Source organism: Athene noctua, chromosome 3 (assembly GCF_965140245.1).
Source record: "Athene noctua chromosome 3, bAthNoc1.hap1.1, whole genome shotgun sequence".
NCBI classification, from domain to species: Eukaryota; Metazoa; Chordata; class Aves; order Strigiformes; family Strigidae; genus Athene; species Athene noctua.
Window position 1 is genome coordinate 87,634,453 of NC_134039.1, and position 18,799 is coordinate 87,653,251.

An 18,799-nucleotide genomic window follows, 5' to 3' on the forward strand; every position below is an offset into this window, starting at 1 on the left:
GGTTCACGGTGGATCCGGCCTTGTCCCACCCCCCCGCCCCTGGCACCCGGCTCTGCCGGCAGGATGCGGCCCTGGCGCTTGAATTCTGGCCCAGAATTGCCAGAAAAAGCAGAAATCTGCACCCAAACCTGCCACCCTCGCGAGCCGGGAGCTGCTGCCCGTCCCCCCGCCGGGGTGCTCCTGTGCCTCCGTATTTTTTCCTTCAGAAGATCAAAGGGAAGTCATTTACAGGTTTGGGGCTGAGCTGATAAAGCTGCTCCCCTGCAGGGTCACTGACGGAGCCAGCATTGGCTGCGGCCACGCAAGGTCCTCGGCGTTGGCCACGCGTCTGCTGCGCGTCCCCCTGCACCTGCAGCACCCGCCGGGAATCCACCTCCTGCCCCCCCCCAGCCACCGGGCTGCTGCTCCGCACGCCCCACAGCCCCCCCGGGCACCCACCCTGCGTCTGTCTGTCCTGCGTCCGCCCTGCATCCATCCTGCACCCGCCCCGCAACCAGCACAACATCCACCGTGCTTCTGCTGTGCATCCACCCTGCGCCTGCTGCGCTTCTGCTGTGCGACCGCCACACGTCCACCCTGCGTCTGTCCTCCGTCCATCCTACATCCACCCTGCATCTGCTGCGCTTCTGCCCTGCATCCGCCACACATCTGCCCTGCATCCACCCTGCATCTGCCCTGCATCCGCTGCATCTCTGCTGCGCATCCACTCTGCATCTGCTGCACTTCTGCTGTGCAACTGCCACACATCCACCCCGCATCTGTCCCGCATCCCCTGTGCATCCCCCCTGCATTTGCTGCAATTCTGTTGTGCAACCGCCACACACATCTGCCCTGCAACCACCCTGCAACCAGCACAACATCCACTGTGCTTCTGCTGTGCATCCACCCTGCGCCTGCTGCGCTTCTGCTGTGCGACCGCCACACGTCTGCTGCGCATCCACCCTGCACCCACCCTGCACCCGCTGAGCAGCCACCCTGCACCCGCTGCTGCGCTTCTGCTCTGCTTCTGCTTTGCATCAACCACCACGTCCACTGTGCAGCTCTGATGCACCCACCTTGCGTACTCTGTGCATCTCCTGCGCTTCTGCTGCGCAGCTGCCACACATTGACCCTGCATCCGCTGGGCATCCACCACGGATCTGCTGGGCATCTGCCCTGCATCCACCCTGCATCCGCCCTGCATCTGCCCTGCATCCATCCTGCATCCGCCCTGCATCCACTCTGCATCCACCCTGCATCCGCCCTGCATCCATCCTGCATCTGCCCTGCATCCACCCTGCATCGGCCCTGCATCCGCCCTGCATCTGTCCTGCATCCTGCATCCATCCTGCATCCACCCTGCATCTGCCCTGCATCCATCCTGCATCCACCCTGCATCCACCCTGCATCCGTCCTGCATCTGCCCTGCATCCACCCTGCATCTGCCCTGCATCCACCCTGCATCCGTCCTGCATCCATCCTGCAGGTGCCCTGCATCCACGCTGCATCCATCCTGCATTTGTCCTGCATCCTGCATCCGCCCTGCATCCATCCTGCATCCGTCCTGCATCCATCCTGCATCCGCCCTGCATCCATCCTGCAGGTGCCCTGCATCCACCCTGCATCCATCCTGCATCTGCCCTGCATCCATCCTGCAGGTAACCTGCATCCACCCTGCATCCGTCCTGCATCCATCCTGCAGGTGCCCTGCATCCACGCTGCATCCATCCTGCATTTGTCCTGCATCCTGCATCCGCCCTGCATCCACCCTGCATCCGTCCTGCATCCATCTTGCATCCACCCTGCATCCACCCCGCACCCCTCTGCATCCCTCCTGCACCCCCTGCACCCCTACGATGCACCCCCCCTGCATACTCTGCATCTACAACGCATCCCCCCTGCATCCCATCACCTCGTGCACCCGCTGCCCTTCTGCTGTGCACCCCCCCTGCACCCCCCCACCGGCAGCAACGCAAACCCCTGCAGAGGGCTCAGCCCTGCTCCAACCCCCCCACCTTGCCCCCCCATCCGCTTGGAGAAGCCCCCAGACGCCCCGTTTGCACCCCGACACGGCGACGCAGCGTGGAGACACCGTGGGGGGACACACGCCGCGGGGACACGCCGCGGGGACACGCAGGGTGGCACGGGGGGGCTTTGCCTCACCAGCGCTGCCGCGCCGGCGCCCGCAGCCCGTTGCCAGCACCCTCCGGCTCTGAACAGCCCTCGCCCCAGTGGCTGCTTCGGGGGGCTGGGGGGTGCCCCATTCCCCCCCCCCCCCGTCCTGCCGCCGCTGCGCTTCGCTGCACGCGCCGGGGTCACCGCGTCCGCAGCCCGGCCCGGCTCCCAGCGAGGGGGGGGGGTTTGGGGGTCAGAGATGGGTCCCCAGTGCCCCCCAGTTCTCCCCAGTGTGGGGGGGGTGGTGCGGAGGAATGCGGGGGCAGGGCCACGCCGGCCAAGCGCAGCGCCCCGGAGCCACAGCCACGGCCTGCGCAGAGGCTGTGGTCCGATACTGACAGCCACCAGAACTAACAAAGTGAGGGGAAATAAAATAAAATAGAAATAAATAAAATGAAGCAAGCTAAAGAAAAAAAATGAAGATTAAAAAAAGTAAAATAAAATGAAATAAAAGTAATGAAAACGAAGTAAAAGAAAGTAAAATAAAAATGAAATTAAAAAGTAAAATAAAATAAAAAGGAATAAAATGAAACAAACTGAAGTAAACTAAAATGAAGTAAGCTAAAAAAGTAAAATAAAGTGAAATAATAAAATAAATAAATAAAATAAAGTATAATAAGGTAAAATTTTAAAAGTAAAATGAAATAAAAATAAATAAATAAAATAAAGTATAATAAGGTAAAATTTAAAAAGTAAAATAAAATAAAAATAAAATAAATAAAGTGTAATAAAATAAGGTAAAATTTAAAAAGTAAAATAAAATAAAAATAAAGGAATAAAATGAAGTAAACTAAAATGAAGTAAACTAAAAAAGTAAAATAAAGTGAAATAATAAAAGAAATAAATAAAATAAAGTATAATAAGGTAAAATTTTAAAAGTAAAATGAAATAAAAATAAATAAATAAAATAAAGTATAATAAGGTAAAATTTAAAAAGTAAAATAAAATAAAAATAAAATAAATAAAGTGTAATAAAATAAGGTAAAATTTTAAAAGTAAAATAAAATAAAAATAAAGGAATAAAACGAAGCAAACTAAAATGAAGTAAACCAAAAAAGTAAAATAAAGTGATATAATAAAAGAAATAAATAAAATAAAGTATAATAAAATAAGGTAAAATTTACAAAGTAAAATGAAATAAAAATAAATAAATAAAATAAAGTATAGTAAGGCAAAATTTAAAAAGTAAAATAAAATAAAAATAAAGGAATAAAACAAAGCAAACGAAAATGAAGTAAACTAAAAACGTAAAATAAAGCGAAATAATAAAATAAAGAAATAAAATAAAGTATAATAAGGTAAAATTTAAAAAGTCAAACGAAATAAAAATAAAGTATAATAAAATAAGGTAAAATTTTAAAAGTCAAATAAAATAAAAATTAAAAAGTCCAATAAAATAAAAATTAAAAAGTCCAATAAAAGAAAGTAAATAAGACAGAATTAAAAAAGCAAAGCAGCAGAAGGGAGTGAAGCAGCAGGGGAGCGGAGCAGACCCGAGGCCCGGGCGAGGCGGGCGCCGGCCGCAAGCGCCCCTCGACGCTCCCGGTGTGGCCCGGCCGGTCCCGCGGGTGCCCCCGGAGCCCAGCGCGGCGCGGGGGGGTTCAGGTGCCGTCGGGCGGCCCCGCGGTGTCCCCGCAGCGGCGGAGCGCTGCCGGAGCGCGGGCCGGGGCGGCTCCTACCTCCCGCTGCAGCACCAGCTCCTTGGTGAAGTGCGCGGCCTCCTCGCTGAAGGGTTCCCCCTCCTGCACCAGCCCCGGCAGGTTCCGCGCCCCCCGCGGACACTCGATGCCTGGCGGGAGGAAGAGGAGGGAGAGGAGGGTGAGGCGCTCGGCCGGGGCCGGCACCTGGCGGGAAGGGTCTGGGGACAAAAGGGGCCACCGGAGAGTTGGTGGGATGGGGCCGGCTCCTGGGAGAGACCAGGGCGGCCCTGGGGCCAGCGGGGGTGGGGACACGGGGACAAGGGACGAGCCAAGGGGGTTGGGGACACGGGGTGAGCCAGGGGGACAAGTAAGGGATGAGCCAAGGGGGTTGGGGACACGGGGTGAGCCAGGGGGACACGGGGACAAGTAAGGGACGAGCCAAGGGGGTTGGGGACACGGGGTGAGCCAGGGGGACAAGTAAGGGATGAGCCAAGGGGGTTGGGGACACGGGGTGAGCCAGGGGGACACAGGGACAAGTAAGGGACGAGCCAAGGGGGTTGGGGACACGGGGTGAGCCAGGGGGACATGGGGACAAGTAAGGGACGAGCCAAGGGGGTTGGGGACACGGGGTGAGCCAGGGGGACATGGGGACAAGTAAGGGACAAGCCAAGGGGGTTGAGGACACGGGGTGAGCCAGGGGGACATGGGGACAAGTAAGGGACAAGCCAAGGGGGTTGGGGACACGGGGTGAGCCAGGGGGACACGGGGACAAGTAAGGGACGAGCCAAGGGGGTTGGGGACACGGGGTGAGCCAGGGGGACACGGGGACAAGTAAGGGACGAGCCAAGGGGGTTGGGGACACGGGGTGAGCCAGGGGGACACGGGGACAAGTAAGGGACGAGCCAAGGGGGTTGGGGACACGGGGTGAGCCAGGGGGACACGGGGACAAGTAAGGGACGAGCCAAGGGGGTTGGGGACACGGGGTGAGCCAGGGGGACACGGGGACAAGTAAGGGACGAGCCAAGGGGGCTGGGGACACGGGGACAAGCAGGGGAAGAGCCAGCAGGGTTGGGGACATGAGGACGAGCAGGGGATGAACCAGAGGAGTTGGGGACATGGGGACAAGTAAGGGAAGAGCCAGCGGAACTGAGGACGAGCTTGGGACGAGCCAGCGGGACTGGGGACGTGGAGCCCCAGCCTCCCCCCCCAGCCCTCATTAAAAATTAACATCCTTAAAATTAAAAATTAAAATCCTTAAAATTAAAAATTAAAACACTTAAAAAAAAAAAAAGCTGGACACCCCCCCAGCCCCGACTCAGTGTCCCCCTGGTGACCACCCCGGGGTCCCCTTTGGTGACATTGCTGCCAGCACCCGCCCTGGCCCCCGCTATTAAACCGGGATTTCCTGCATTATTGATTCCATTTCCGTACAATTCGTTATCCGTGAAGTGCGGGGGATTGCACTTAGCGTCTGCCTGATGAAACGCCCCCCGCTCCCGCCGGGAACACCCAGGGTCACCCCGGGAGAGCTTTGGGTGATGTCCCCACGTCCCGTCCCCCCCCCAACCCCTCCGTGCTGGGGGATCGGGGCAGCGTCGTCCCCCCCCCGCGCAGGGGCGGGGGATGAGAAGCACCCGGCGAAATCAAGGGCAATTAAATGGTTAAATGATGATTTAGCTCAAGGGTGCAGGGGCTGGGGGGGGTCTCCAGCCCTGCTGCTGGGTCCAGTAGGTCCGGGGGGGGGTCCCCAGCGCTGCTGTGGGGGTCAGTGGGTGTCCAGGGGGGTCCCCAGCCCTGCTGTGGGGGTCGGTGGGTGTCCCTGGGGGTCCCCAGCCCTTCTAAGGGGGGTTCCCAGCCCTGCTGTGGGGGTCAGTGGGTGTCCAGGGGGTCCCCAGCCCTGCTGTGGGGGTCCGGGGGGGGGTCTCCAACCCTGCTGTGGCGGCCAGGGGGGTCCCCGCCTGCCCACAGGCCCTGCAGCACCAGCAGGGTGGGGGGTTACCCCACCCCAGAGCACCCGGAGAAGGAGCCTGGGGCACTGGGAAGCTGCCCCAGTGCCCCCCCCCCCCCCCCCCCCCGCACCCCAATTCTGCTCCCTGACTGGGGGGGCAGGAGCCAGGCTGCAATTCAGGTGGACACGTCCCTGTCCCCAACCCTGTCCCCATCCCCATTACACCCCTGTCCCCATTTTCACCCCCATCCCCACCCCTGTCCTCCCCCCTCACCCCCCCCCGCCGTTGCCATCCAGCACCCACAGACCCGGTGCCGGTGTCAGCCAAAAGCCCCTTTTTCCCCTCTTTTCCGCCGCCTCCCCCACGCTGTCTCCGAGGGAAGCGAAACCCCCCCCCGGGAATCGGGCAGGAATTTCTGTGCCCCAACAGTGCAGGCAGCTGCCAGCCCCCAGCCCTGCCTGCGTCCCCCCTGCGTGACAGGGACCCCCTGTCCCTGCCTGCGCCCCCCTCGGTGGCACTGACATCCTCCAGGCCCCCCAAAACGGGGCAGGAAAGGAAGATTTCTGGAAATACGGTGAAACGTGGGGCGGGGAGAGCGAGCAGCCCAGGGGGGGTTTGTGGCGGAGCTGGAAAGCGGCAGCGCGGTGACGAGCTGCGGGCACGGGCGAAGGCGCTGCCAGGGGCTCCGGCAAGGAGCAGCCTCCAGCGCCGCTGGGAGCGGGATGAGGAGCCGGAGCTGCCAGGAGCGTGGCCTTCCTCCTCCTCCTCCTCCTCCTCCTCCGCGGAGCGAGCAGGAGCTGGGGGAAGGGAGGCACTGTGCATCACGGTGGCGATTTTTTTCTAAAGAAAATCTTGAAGAAATAGCTGAGGAAGCGTCCGGGGCTTTAAGTAAAATAATGAAAAAAAAGCAAAGCGCAGCTTTTGGCCAGGGCGGTGAAGGGCCGTCGGCCTCGCAGGACGCCGGCACGACCCACTGCCGCCCCGGACAGACGCGCAGCGGCTCCCGGCTCAGATCCTCCCTCTGCCTCCGACGCCTCCTAAACCCACGCGAGCGAAAGCTGCTTTCGGAAAAGGATAAACCTGAAAAGGATGGGACGAGCGTCCTCGGCCCCACCGAGGGGAGGGGGCTGCTTGGCGCTCGCTGGGTGCTAAGCGAACCCGGAAAAAGTTACCCAGCGCTTTAAAAAAAAAAGAACACAAAACCCCATAAAACTAAACCCGAAACAGCTGCTCGGCTGCTCTTCCCGGGAAGCCGTAACTATTAACGTGCGCAGAGGGATGTGGTTTAAAATGCTGCAGCGTGCGCCTGCCGCCGCTCCCCCCCCAGGGCCCTCCGAAGAACTCGGCTACAAATCGCTTCTGCCAAAGGCGTCTGCCGAGCGGGCAGGCGCGGGGCCGGCGGGGATGGGGGAGACGGCGGCCGGGGCTGCGGGGGGGTGCTCCCACCCTGGCCCCCGTCCTGCAGGGATGGAGGTTGACGGCCGGGGATGAGCATCCCGCAGCATCCTGGGGCATCTCACAGCATTCCAGGGTATCCCGGGGTATCCTGCAGCATCCCTGAGTATCCCACAGCATCCTGGGGTGTCCTGCAGCACCCCAGGGTATCCCATAGCATCCCAGGGTATCTCATAGCATCCCAGGGTATCTCATAGCACCCCAGGGTATCCCATAGCATCCCAGGGTATCTCATAGCATCCCAGGGCATCCTGCTGCATCCCTGGGTATCCCACAGCATCCTGGGGTGTCCCGCAGCACCCCAGGGTATCCCATAGCATCCCAGGGCATCCTGCTGCATCCCTGGGCATCCTGCTGCATCCCTGGCTATCCCACAGCATCCCTGGGTATCCCACAGCATCCTGGGGTTTCCTGCAGCATCCCAGGGGTATCCCACAGCATCCCAGGGCATCCTGCTGCATCCCTGGGTATCCCACAGCATCCTGGGGTTTCCTGCAGCATCCCAGGGGTATCCCACAGCATCCCAGGGCATCCTGCTGCATCCCTGGGTATCCCACAGCATCCTGGGGTATCCTGCAGCAACCCCGGGGCATTCCATGGCATCCCACAGCATCCTGTGGAATTCCACAACATTCCAAAGCATCCTGCTGCATCCCTGAGTATCCCACAGGATCCCAGAGCTTCCTGCAGCAACCCTGGGACATCCCAGGGAATCCTGCAGCACCCCAGAGTGTCCTGCAGCATCCTCGGGTACCCCACAGCATCCCAGGGTATCCCACACCTGGCATCACCCGCCTCTCCCCTCTCTCTGGGAGCTCATAAAAAAACTCTCCCAGATGTCTCCAAGGAAAATCTCTTGGATTTACCTCGGTGTCCCCATCCCCCCTGGAGCGGGGGTTTTTCCAGCCCTGATTTTGGGGCTCAAACCAGCGTTTTTTCCCCCCCTTGCTGTGCCATAACCGTGATGGGTGCAGGGGGGCAGGGACGGCACCGCGCAAGGTTCACCGGTCCGGGAGCGCCTGCGCCGAATGTCGGGGATTGATCACTGGGGGGGGATTTATGGATTTGAGGAAAAACAGAGGTGAGCCGCCGGGAAGAGAGGAGCCACGCAGCGGCGGCAGCCGCCGGAACGAAGCCACCTGATACCTGCGGGCAGCACCGGGGCGGCCGGGAACGCCGAGGGTCCCGCCAGATCCCGGCGGCTGCGCCGCGGCCGGCAGCGGGCAAACGCTTTGGGCCAGATCCTGCCGCTGCAACCATGGGGGTCCCTCCTGGGCAGGAGGAGGCTGCCGGCCGCTGGGGGAGCCGAGCCGGGGATGCCGGGGATGCCGGGGGCTGGCAGTGATGCAATGAGGCTGGGGGTAATGCAGAGGGTTGATGGTGACACCAGGAGGCTGGTGGTGTTGCCAGGGGTTGGTGGTGATGCTGGGATTTGGGTGATGCCAGGGGTCTGGCAGTGATGCCAGGGGGGGCTGGCGGTGTTGCCAGGGGGGCTGGCAGTGATGCCGGGGGGGCTGGCAGTGATGCCGGGGGCTGGCGGTGATGCCAGGGGGGCTGGCGGTGATGCTGGGGGGCTGGCGGTGATGCCGGGGGGGCTGGCAGTGATGCCGGGGGCTGGCGGTGATGCCGGGGGGGCTGGCAGTGATGCCGGGGGCTGGCGGTGATGCCGGGGGGGCTGGCGGTGATGCCGGGGGACTGGCGGTGATGCCAGGGGGGCTGGCAGTGATGCTGGGGGGCTGGCGGTGATGCCAGGGGGGCTGGCGGTGATGCTGGGGGGCTGGCGGTGATGCCGGGGGGGCTGGCAGTGATGCCGGGGGCTGGCGGTGATGCCGGGGGGGCTGGCAGTGATGCCGGGGGACTGGCGGTGATGCCGGGGGGGCTGGTGGTGATGCTGGGGGGCTGGCGGTGATGCCAGGGGGGCTGGCAGTGATGCCAGGGGGCTGGCGGTGATGCCGGGGGGGCTGGCAGTGATGCCGGGGGCTGATGGTGATGCCGGGGGGACTGGCAGTGATGCCAGGAGCTGGTGGTGATGCCGGGGGTCTGGCGGTGATGCCGGGGGGGCTGGCGGTGATGCCAGGGGGCTGGCGGTGATGCCGGGGGCGCTGGCAGTGATGCCGGGGGCTGATGGTGATGCCGGGGGGACTGGCAGTGATGCCAGGAGCTGGTGGTGATGCCGGGGGTCTGGCGGTGATGCCGGGGGGGCTGGCGGTGATGCCAGGGGGCTGACGGTGATGCTGGGGGGCTGGCGGTGATGCCGGGGGGCTGGCAGTGATGCCGGGGGCTGGCGGTGATGCCGGGGGGCTGCCGCTGCCTCTCCCCAGTGCTGGCAGGCGCGCGGCCGGCCTCCGAGTCGTGATGGCAACTTGGCTGCTGCCGCAGAGCCCGTGTGGGAGCGCGGCGTATTTTTAACGCTAGTCCCTACCAAAATAGAGGCTGCCGGGAACAGGGAAACAGACGGCAGCGGGGAGGCGGGAGGTGGCCGGGCGCTGCCGAACCGGGCTGGCTCCTGCTAACGCAGCCCGGAGTTGGGGGGGCTGCCCGGGGACCCCCTGCCCGGGGACCGCAGATTTTTGGGTCACTGTGTCCCGATGCTGCTGTGAGCAGCCGGGGTGAAAAACTGTGGGAAACCAACAAAAAAATCAAGTTAAAAATATATCCGTTCCCAAAAGTTGAGGTACTGTAAGAAAACTCTGGCTGGGAAGGGCTTTGGGGGGGGTCTCTGATCCAACACGGGGTGTGCTGGAGTGGGGGGGCACGACCTGGAGCGGGCACAACCTCGGGGGGCTGCCGCTACACCCTGCAACTCACGCAGAAACCTCCATTTCCCATTTTTTTCCCCAAAAAAAGCAGATACATGCCCCGACATGGCGCTTTGGGGCTGTTCGGCTGGGGGTCACGGCCCCCCTCACCCCCACCCCACCGGGGCCAGATCCCGGTAACGGTGCCGCCGGCCCCCGCACCGAGAAGGCGTCAGGCTGCAGAGTCTCGCTAGGAAAGCGAAACCCGGGATTAAATTAGCGCCTATTTGCATACATTTATAGCCCTCCAACGTATATATTTTAGCTGAGAAGCCGGGTTGAGGCTCCCCTGAGAGCATCCCTGAAGTCACAGTTACAAGGGACCCGTCTTTATGATGCTCATTTGCATTTGATATATATATATTTAAAAAAAAAAAAAAGCAAAGCATTGATAAAATGCAGCTATTTCTCATATTTCTGGCTCGAAGCGATGGGTGATGACACCGCGCGGAGCGGGCGAGCACCGTGGTGCTGCTCCGCTTGGGAGCCCCGAGAGAGGCTCCCGGGAATGACAGCGGTTGGAAAATCAATTTAAAAAAAAAAAAGTAGGAAAAATAAAAAAAGAACATGAGAGTGTCCGAGTCTGAGTGAGAATCTGAGTCGCTGGCACCGGCCACCGCAGCTCCCCGTGCCACCCGCCTTATTTTATACGACGCAAATTACTTTGGTGATTAATTAATTAACCAAGGAGAAACCCCTCCCCGCCATGGGGTGCAGCACGGGAGCCCCCACCCCGGGATGTCCCTGTCGGCCCCCCAAAACCAAGTGAGTCCGGGGGGACGCGCTGGGGAGGATGAAGCGCATCGGAGGGGAGAGACAGTGTGACCCCCCACATTGGGACACCCCCTGCCCAGGGACCCCCCTGCTTCGTCAGGGTCCTGCACCGGCGCTCGCAGTGGGTGCCCTGGGGTGGGCATTGAGCCGGGTAGGGAGGGGGCTGAGCGTGGGATGCGGGTGCTGTATTGGAGCTGGGGGGAGCCAAGAGGGCACCCCGAAATCCAGCTGGTGGGGGTGAGCGGAGGTTGGGAGGAGGGCTGGAGGCTGCGGGGATGCTCCGGCAAAACCGTGGGGGGTGATGACCATGGAGCAGGGACCCCCATGGAGGAGGGACCCCCATGGAGGAGGACCACAGAGCTGGGACCTCCACAGAGCAGGGCCATGGAGAAGGGACCCCCACGAGGAGGGACCCCCATGGAGCAAGGACCCCCACAAAGCAGGGATCCCCATGGGCCAGGGACCCCCATGGAGAAGGACCATGGAGCAGGGACCCCATGGAGGAGACACCCCCACAGAGCTGACACCCCCACAGGCAGGACCACAGAGCAGGGACGCCCACAAGGAGGGAACCCCATAGAGGAGGGACCCCCACAGAGGAGGACCAAGGAGCAGGGACCCCCACAAAGCTGGGACCCCCCTGGAACTGGGACCCCCACAGAGAGGGACCACAGAGCAGAGACCCCATGGACTAGGGACCCCCACGAAGCCAGAACCCCCACGGAGCTGGGCCCCCCATGAGGAGGGACTCCCATGTTGGAGGACCACAGAGCTGGGACCCCCACAGAGAAGGACCATGGACCCCCACAGAACAGAGACCCCCACGGACCAGGCACCCCCAGGGACCCCCACAGAGCAGGACCAGGGAGCGGGGCTCACCCAGACACAGGCTCCGCTGTCACGGGCCTGGGGCTCCCCCCGGGATGCCAACATTTGGAGGTGGGGGCCACCCCACTCCCCTGTGAGCTCAGCTTGGCGCATGCGGGGTCCCCCCCAGCAGGACCCCCCCTTTTCTCCCCTCCCCTCTCCTCTCGCCACCATTTCACCCTCTTGGCGCCGCCAGCAGCTCCCCACAGCGACTCCCCCCCCAAATAAAACAAAGTCTGGGGACTCCCAGAGCCCCCCCAGGCACCTGCCCTTTCATTAGCTGTTTCACTAAATAATTGATTAGGGCTCATTAGAGGCAGAGCTGCTTATTAACCGACTTTGCCTGACTCAGGGTAGAAGTTTAATTTCCCCGTGCTGGGAGCTGCACCAGCCCCCCCATCCCGGTGACAGGCACCGGCAGCTCCCCCGCAGCGTTTCAGAGCCCCGGGGGGGCCAGGATGGGGGTGGCACCCCCAAATCTCCCATCGGTGCCACCCACCGTGTGCCAGGGCAGCCAGGAAAGGTGCCAGCAGGGGCTGGGAAATTATACAAATTACTGGCCCCCTCCTGGGCTCAGGGTCACCCCAAAACCTCCATCCCCGTGTCACAGGGGAAGGGGCCACCCCAATTCTGCCGGCTGGGGCTGCACCCCCAGGATGCTTTAGGATTTGCCACCGGCTGGAGAAACTGGGGGTGAATCACCCCAAGTGCCAGGTGAGGAGGGGAGGGGCGACGCAGCGAGCTCGGTGGCATCGGCGGCGCCGGCGCTGCCGTCGGGATTGGGGGGGAACCCGGCCAAATCCCAGGAACACCCGCGCTGGCAGATGTGCGGGGTCTGCAGCGGGGGAAGACAGAAGGGGCGCGTCATCTTCCCTGCTAATTGGCATGTTACCTGCCTTTTTAGCCTGTAATTAATGTCTACAGCTTGATTAGCGAGCCCCGGCTGGGGAAGGTCTCCCTGGAGAAGAGCAGGGGCAGAGCAGGAGCCGCTGCGGCCTCCCCCCGCGCTACGGGGCCGGGAAGGGAGCGGGACACTTCGCTCTGACACCCAAGAAGCGTCTCCAGCAGCACCATTAGCCCGGCTCAGCACGCCACGGCTCTGGGATGTGCAAATCAGGATGGGCCTGTGCAAAGTGGGATGGTCCTGGGTGATGCAGGATGGTCCTGAGCAGCTCAGGGTGCTCCTGTGCATCACGGGATCACCCTGAGCGATGCAGGATGGTCCTGAGCAACGCAGGATGCTCCTCGGTGATGCAGGACAAGCCTTTACAATGCAGGATGGTCCTGTGCAACATGGGGTAACCCTGAGCGATGCAGGATGGTCCTGTGCAACATGGGGTAACCCTGAGTGATGCAGGATGGTCCTGTGCAACATGGGGTAACCCTGAGCGATGCAGGATGGTCCTGTGCAACATGGGGTAACGCTGAGCGATGCAGGATGGTCCTGTGCAACATGGGGTAACCCTGAGCGATGCAGGATGGTCCTGTGCAACATGGGGTAACCCTGAGCGATGCAGGATGGTCCTGTGCAACATGGGGTAACCCTGAGCGATGCAGGATGGTCCTGTGCAATGCAGGATGGTCCTGAGCAGCTCAGGGTGCTCCTGTACAACTTGGGATGACCCTGAGCGACACAGGATGGTCCTGGGTGACGCAGGATGGTCCTGGGCGAAGCTGGTGCCGAGGGGTGCAGCCGCATTCCCGAGGGGCTGCAGCTGCCCACAGGCACCCCCCTGCTCCCCAAAATCTTCCCCCCCACCCCAGCACGGCGCCGCGGTGCCCACCCGTCACTTCCAACAGCATGGAGCCGCTGAGGGAGGCGGCCGGGGGGGGGTGTCACTCAGGCCATGGGTGCCCCCAGCACCCATCCGGGCACCCTCGGCCGCAGCGGGTCCCCCCCATCGCCCCCCCGAGGCTGGCGGGGCTGAGGGGTTGGTGCGGGGGGAGTATTCACAACTTTTGGGGAGCAAAATCCGTCCCTGGGAGCAGGCGACAGCCCGGCGGTCTCCACAGCAACGGGGATTTAATATAAAATATCACCGGCAGCGTGCGCGCCCCCCCCAGAGCCCCCCCGGAGCTCCCCCCAGAGCCATCCATTGCCAGGCCTCCCCGCCCCCTCCCCTTTCATTTAAAAATTATAAAAATAGTTGGAAAGGCCGAGCTGGGAACACCGAGGGACGGGGGGGGTTAACCGGGGGACTCATGGGTGCCGGTGCCCTGGGGGTCCCGTGGGATCCGGGGTGTCCGTCCCCCACCTGAGCGTCTCCTGCTGGTGAGGAAGAGGATGGGGAGCGGCGATCGCCCCGGAACGGGCCGCTCAAACACGGGGAGCAGAGCGAATCCCAGCGGCAGGGGCAACGCGGCGCTCGAAATCCTGGGGGGGCCTGAAATCATGGGGGGCCCGTCCCTGAGTGTGTCAGCGGGACAACGCGGGGCCTGAAATCACGGGGGGCCCCGAAATCCTGGGGGGAGCACCCCCGAGCGCGCCGGAGGGAAAACACAGCACCCGAAATGCTGGGGGGCCCCAAAACGCCGGGGAGGGGGGGGGCCGCCGCGGGTCGGTGCCCCCCACCAGCTGCGGCAGGATTCCCGCGCGGGGAGGGCGGCCGGAGGCAGCGGGAGCCCTTTTAAAAGAGAAATATTGAAATCTACACCTAAATTCCTCCTCCCCGAGCACGTGGGAGTTTTATCGCTTCTTAAAATTTTACCGTCTCCGTCGCAGGCAAGGGGGAGTCTCGCTTCCCCGTCTTTTGCAGCTGACTTTAAGAATGGTTAATTATAAATAAGACTCGGTGACTATTTATAGGCGCGGGCGCGCGCAGGACGGGGCGGGGACGCGCCTCCCGCACGCAGGAGCGGGGCTGGGGACGATCCTGCTCCGGCCACGGCGGGTCCCCAGGCCCCGGCACCGCTCCGGCGCTGGTGGGGGGGGGTGTTGGTGACTGGGAGGTGATGGTGACGGTCACTGGTGGGACTGGGGGGTCCCTGGATGGGCTTGGCTGCGTCCTGCGGAGATGGGGGGGGGCGGGTCGGGGATTTGTGTCTTTGGGGTGCGAGGGGAAAGGGCTGCGGGTGATGATGGAGGGGGGGGGCCGTGGCAAAGCCCTCAGCGCTGTGGTGGCCTCGGGGGGTGGCAAAGGGCAGGTCTGGGGCGAGCGGGTGAATAAAGCGACGGATAACGGGTCCCCGAGTCCATCCTGGCCCCCCCCGCTCCCCCCCCTCAGATAAATATTCCATCGGTGGGAGCGGGAAGAGCTGCTGCTTACAGCAACCTCGGTGGTTTTATCCCCATCTAAGATCTATTTATATGCTTATTGAATTTTTCATAACCAAGTTGTGAACGATCCGTGTTCAGGGTCATCCTTTATACACGGTTATCGCCATAGAAACGGGAGCCGGGGACGAGCCGCCCCCCCCCCGTCCTCTCCCATGGAGGGATCCGGCTCCACCAGGCGCCGCTCGCCCGGGAAGGGGCTTCCCCGTGCCGGGGGGGGACACCCCGGAGCCACTCACCCACCTGGGAGGTGGCACCTCCAAACCCCCGGGGATGGTGACGCTCCGCGGCGAAGCTTTGGCACAAATCCGCACCGCAACAGGCGTCGGTTTAGTTGCGAGGTGGGGCGGGGGGGGGAAATTCTGCTATTTTTGTAGGACCTACCAAAACCACCACGCGCCTCCGCCGGCTCGCGCTCGGCCCCGTCCTCGTGCATCCCCATCCCACTGCCTTCCTCCCCCATCTCTGCCATGCTCTTGGGGTTCACTGCCCGGCTCCCCAGTTCTGGGGGGACAACAGCACCCTTCCCAGCCCCCCAACCCCCATCACCCCCCAGCCCGCCCTGCCTGCGGGGGGGCGCCCTGCCTGCCCTGCCTGCACCCACAGTGGGGAAGAGAGGGCGAGCAGCCACACCACGGGGCATCAAAACCTTGCGGGAGGCACATGGCGGGGCACAGCGGGGTTGAGGGGGTGGGCAGACCCCCCCTCCAGCACCCGAACCCTCCGACCATCTCCAATTAGTACTCCCCAGCCTAATTAACCCCCAAGGTTCGGCAGCATCAGCAATAACGTCACCTGTGGCAGGGAGGGAGGATTGTGTAGACAAGGGGGGGGCGAGGACCAGCCCCCCAGGGGCCGGGGGCTCACCTGCGAGGAGGAAGGTGATGAGGCAGGTTTCCTTTGGCATGAAGAGCTTGAGGCGGGACCCGCTGAAGACGTACTCCACCACGGCCTCGGAGCGGCCGGCGCGCTGCAGGAAGGGCAGGAACTGCTTCGCCTTCTGCGTGTCCTGAGAAAAGGGGGAAAAAACAGGGTGTGTGGGGGGGTGTCAGCGTCGGGGGGGCGGGTCCCATCGATATGCGGGGACCCGCTGGCACCCCGATGTCCTGCGGGGTGTGGGATGTGGGCAGGGAGCCCGCTTCTCCCAGTTTGGGGGGGACTGTGCACCCCCAAACCTGCACCCCCAGCCCTGGGGATGGAGCAGGCAGGAGCAGGCAGGAGCAGGCAGGAGCAGGCAGGCCACCTCCTGCCCCATCCCTCCCGTCCCCAGCGGAGCAGCCCTTCCCAGGGAAACCCCCCTGCGCGCCGCCCGCTCCCTTCCCAGCCACGAGCCTGTAAATTCATGCACGTTCGTTAATGAAAACTCAAGGAGCTGCCGAGCGGCTCGGGGGCCCCCGGGTGCCTCCCTGGGTACCTAGCCAGCGTCACCGCCGGCATCCCCGGTGTCCCTGCGAGGGCCTGGTGTGACACCCACATGCCCACAGCCCCGCCGCCGTCGCCTGAACGGGGTGACACACACACCCCCCCGAGCCCACCGGCACCGCGGCCGGCACCTCCGCGTGTCCCAGAGGCAAGAGGCTCCGTGCTGCAAGCGCCCGATTTATTTACCCGAGGAAAAAAAAAAAGGGGGGGGGAGCGCATTTCCTGAAGTAAAAGGCAGCCAGGTGGCTTTTTACCTCACTCTGGCCTTAATTTAGAAAAATGAGCTGTGGAGGAGAGAAGGGAACGTGCCCCGGCCTCACGGTGGGACCTGGAGCTGCCGCGCAAGGGTGGAGGCAGCAGCCGGGCCGCGGCCCGAGCAGGGTTTAATAACTTTTATTAAGCTTAACGCAGCGCGGCGGCGCTGGAAAGGCACCGGCGGGGCGAGGGAAGGGGCTGGAAATCTCCGGAGCAGAGGCCGGGAGGGGCACGGCGCTGGCATCGGCTGGCGGGGGAGCTGGAGCCGCTCCTAGAATATGGCAGCGGAGGAAGAGGCGAAGCCCGGTGCCCCTCTGGGGACGGGGGAAGCTGCGGCAGGAACCGCGTGGCCCTGCCTACAGCTCTGCCCGCAGCTCTGCCCGCAGCTCTGCCCGCGGCTCTGCCCGCGGCTCTGCCTGCAGATCCGGTGGGGATCGGTGCTGGTGGCACAAGGGCGAAGGGGATGGAGGTGGCACGTGTCCCCATGTCATCCACTCGCTCCTGCGTGCATGACCCGGAGTGGGCGCAAGGTCTTGGTGGTGCCCGAGTGCCAGAGGTGCCACCCCCCAGCTCCAGCACCGGGAAAGGCACCGGGAAAGGCACCGCCCCGGCAGGTCCCCCCCAGCCACACACCTACACCGCAGCCCCCTTCGCTGGGGGTGCCTACCCGCAAAGGGGTCCCAGGGAAAGCCACCCCCCAGCACCCCAGCTGGAAAAGCCCCCCCCATCCACCCCCTGAAATCCCGCCGCGCCGCCGCGCTCGCTCGGTGCCACGTGCGCGCGGCGCGCGGAACCCGCCCGGGGAGGGTTTTGGAGCAGATGTGCAGTCAAGAAGTTAATACAACACATGTAAGTGCAATCTGCACGCAAAGAAAAACCACATTACCCGACGTTAACCACTTAGGTCTAACATATGCAAATCTAAAATGGGAGCCGCTAATGAAGGCTACTAATTAGCGGTAATCACTAGACAGTCACGATTTGATTAGCTTCAAGGGAAAAAAAACCCAAAAAGAGCTTCAAGAAAAAAAAAAAAAAAAAAAAAAAAAAGACCCCACCGTGGGGTGGGCTTCTCTGCTCCGGCCCAAAAGTGGGTGATTGGGGAACCCCCCCCAGCTCCCCGGCTGCTCTGGGCGGGTGGTGGAGGCAGCGAGGAAGAGCCGGGCACGGGGAGGAGGCGGCGGCGGCCCGACGTGCTGCAGAATGACCTGAAAAATCCGCGGGGACTCGCACGAGGCGAAGCAGCTCTTCCGCCGGAGGGGCAGAGACGTGCCGGCGGGATCACGAGCGGAGGGAGAGCGGCGATTCCTGCCCAGCAGTGCGGCACGGAGGGGACGGGGGTCCCCGGGTCCCCGACAGTGCTGTCAGGGCAGGTTTGGGGGTGTTGGTGCCGCCGGGGGGGCTCCCCCGCGTCGCTTTGGGCCCTTTCGTGCTGCCAAAGCGGCTCCTGGGTGGGGGTGACGCCGCTCTCCTGCTCCGCCGCGGGAGCCGGGAGAAGCCGGACGTGAGGCAGGAGCTGGGGGTTTGACCCCTCAGATCCATCAGGTTCTCCCCAAAATGCGGCTGCGCTGGCCTCTGCCCCACGGCTCCGCCAGCCACCGCCGGGGCTGACCCCGAGCCCACCGAGGGGGGCCGGTGGCCGCCCTGCGGTACCGGGAGAACCAGAGCAGGGAGGGGTCGGGCTCAGACGCATCCAGGGCACGACCCACCCACCCTACTTCATCCATCACCCACCTCGGGGGGTGCAAACCCCCCAGCACCTCCCTCCCGTGCCTTTTTGGGGCTCCCCGATTCCCGAGGGGCCGGCGCTGCCGGCTCCGCTCCCTGCCCGTACCTCCTGCCCAGGTGATATCACCCCCGTTACTATTATTTTAACACTTCCAGCGTTTAATTAGCTGGGAATGGAAGGAAAATTATGCATAAATACAGCGAGGGAAAAAATATCACCCGAACTCCACTTTTTATATGAAGCTCTGCCAATTATGCAAAATTATTCAAGGACTTTTGACAAGGACAGGAGGCTTTTTGGCGGCCGGGCTGCCGCACACTCGCCTGCGCTCCCGTGCTAGAGCGCACGTTAATGGCAGAAGCGAGCTAGCGCAGATTCCTATCGCTCCTGCACTTCCCTCTGGGCTTTTTCGCTGGTTTTGGGGGGGATTTTTCTTGCCTGCAGCATCACGGGATTTGGGAGAAGGGAGCTGCTTGTCTCCG

The 18,799-nt window shown here is 62.0% G+C and overlaps 1 protein-coding gene across 1 annotated transcript in view; it reads right to left on the reverse strand.

Moving 5' to 3' along the window:
• The window catches only part of SND1 (staphylococcal nuclease and tudor domain containing 1), a 123,939-nt gene that overhangs the window by 25,563 nt on the left and 79,577 nt on the right, over positions 1-18,799 (reverse strand). The window contains exons 15-16 of the mRNA XM_074903604.1: positions 15,779-15,920; positions 3,834-3,943 (exon numbers count right to left, since the gene is read on the reverse strand). Of these exons, the coding sequence (XP_074759705.1) occupies positions 3,834-3,943; positions 15,779-15,920 (252 nt within the window). The remainder of the gene's footprint in view (positions 1-3,833; positions 3,944-15,778; positions 15,921-18,799) is intronic.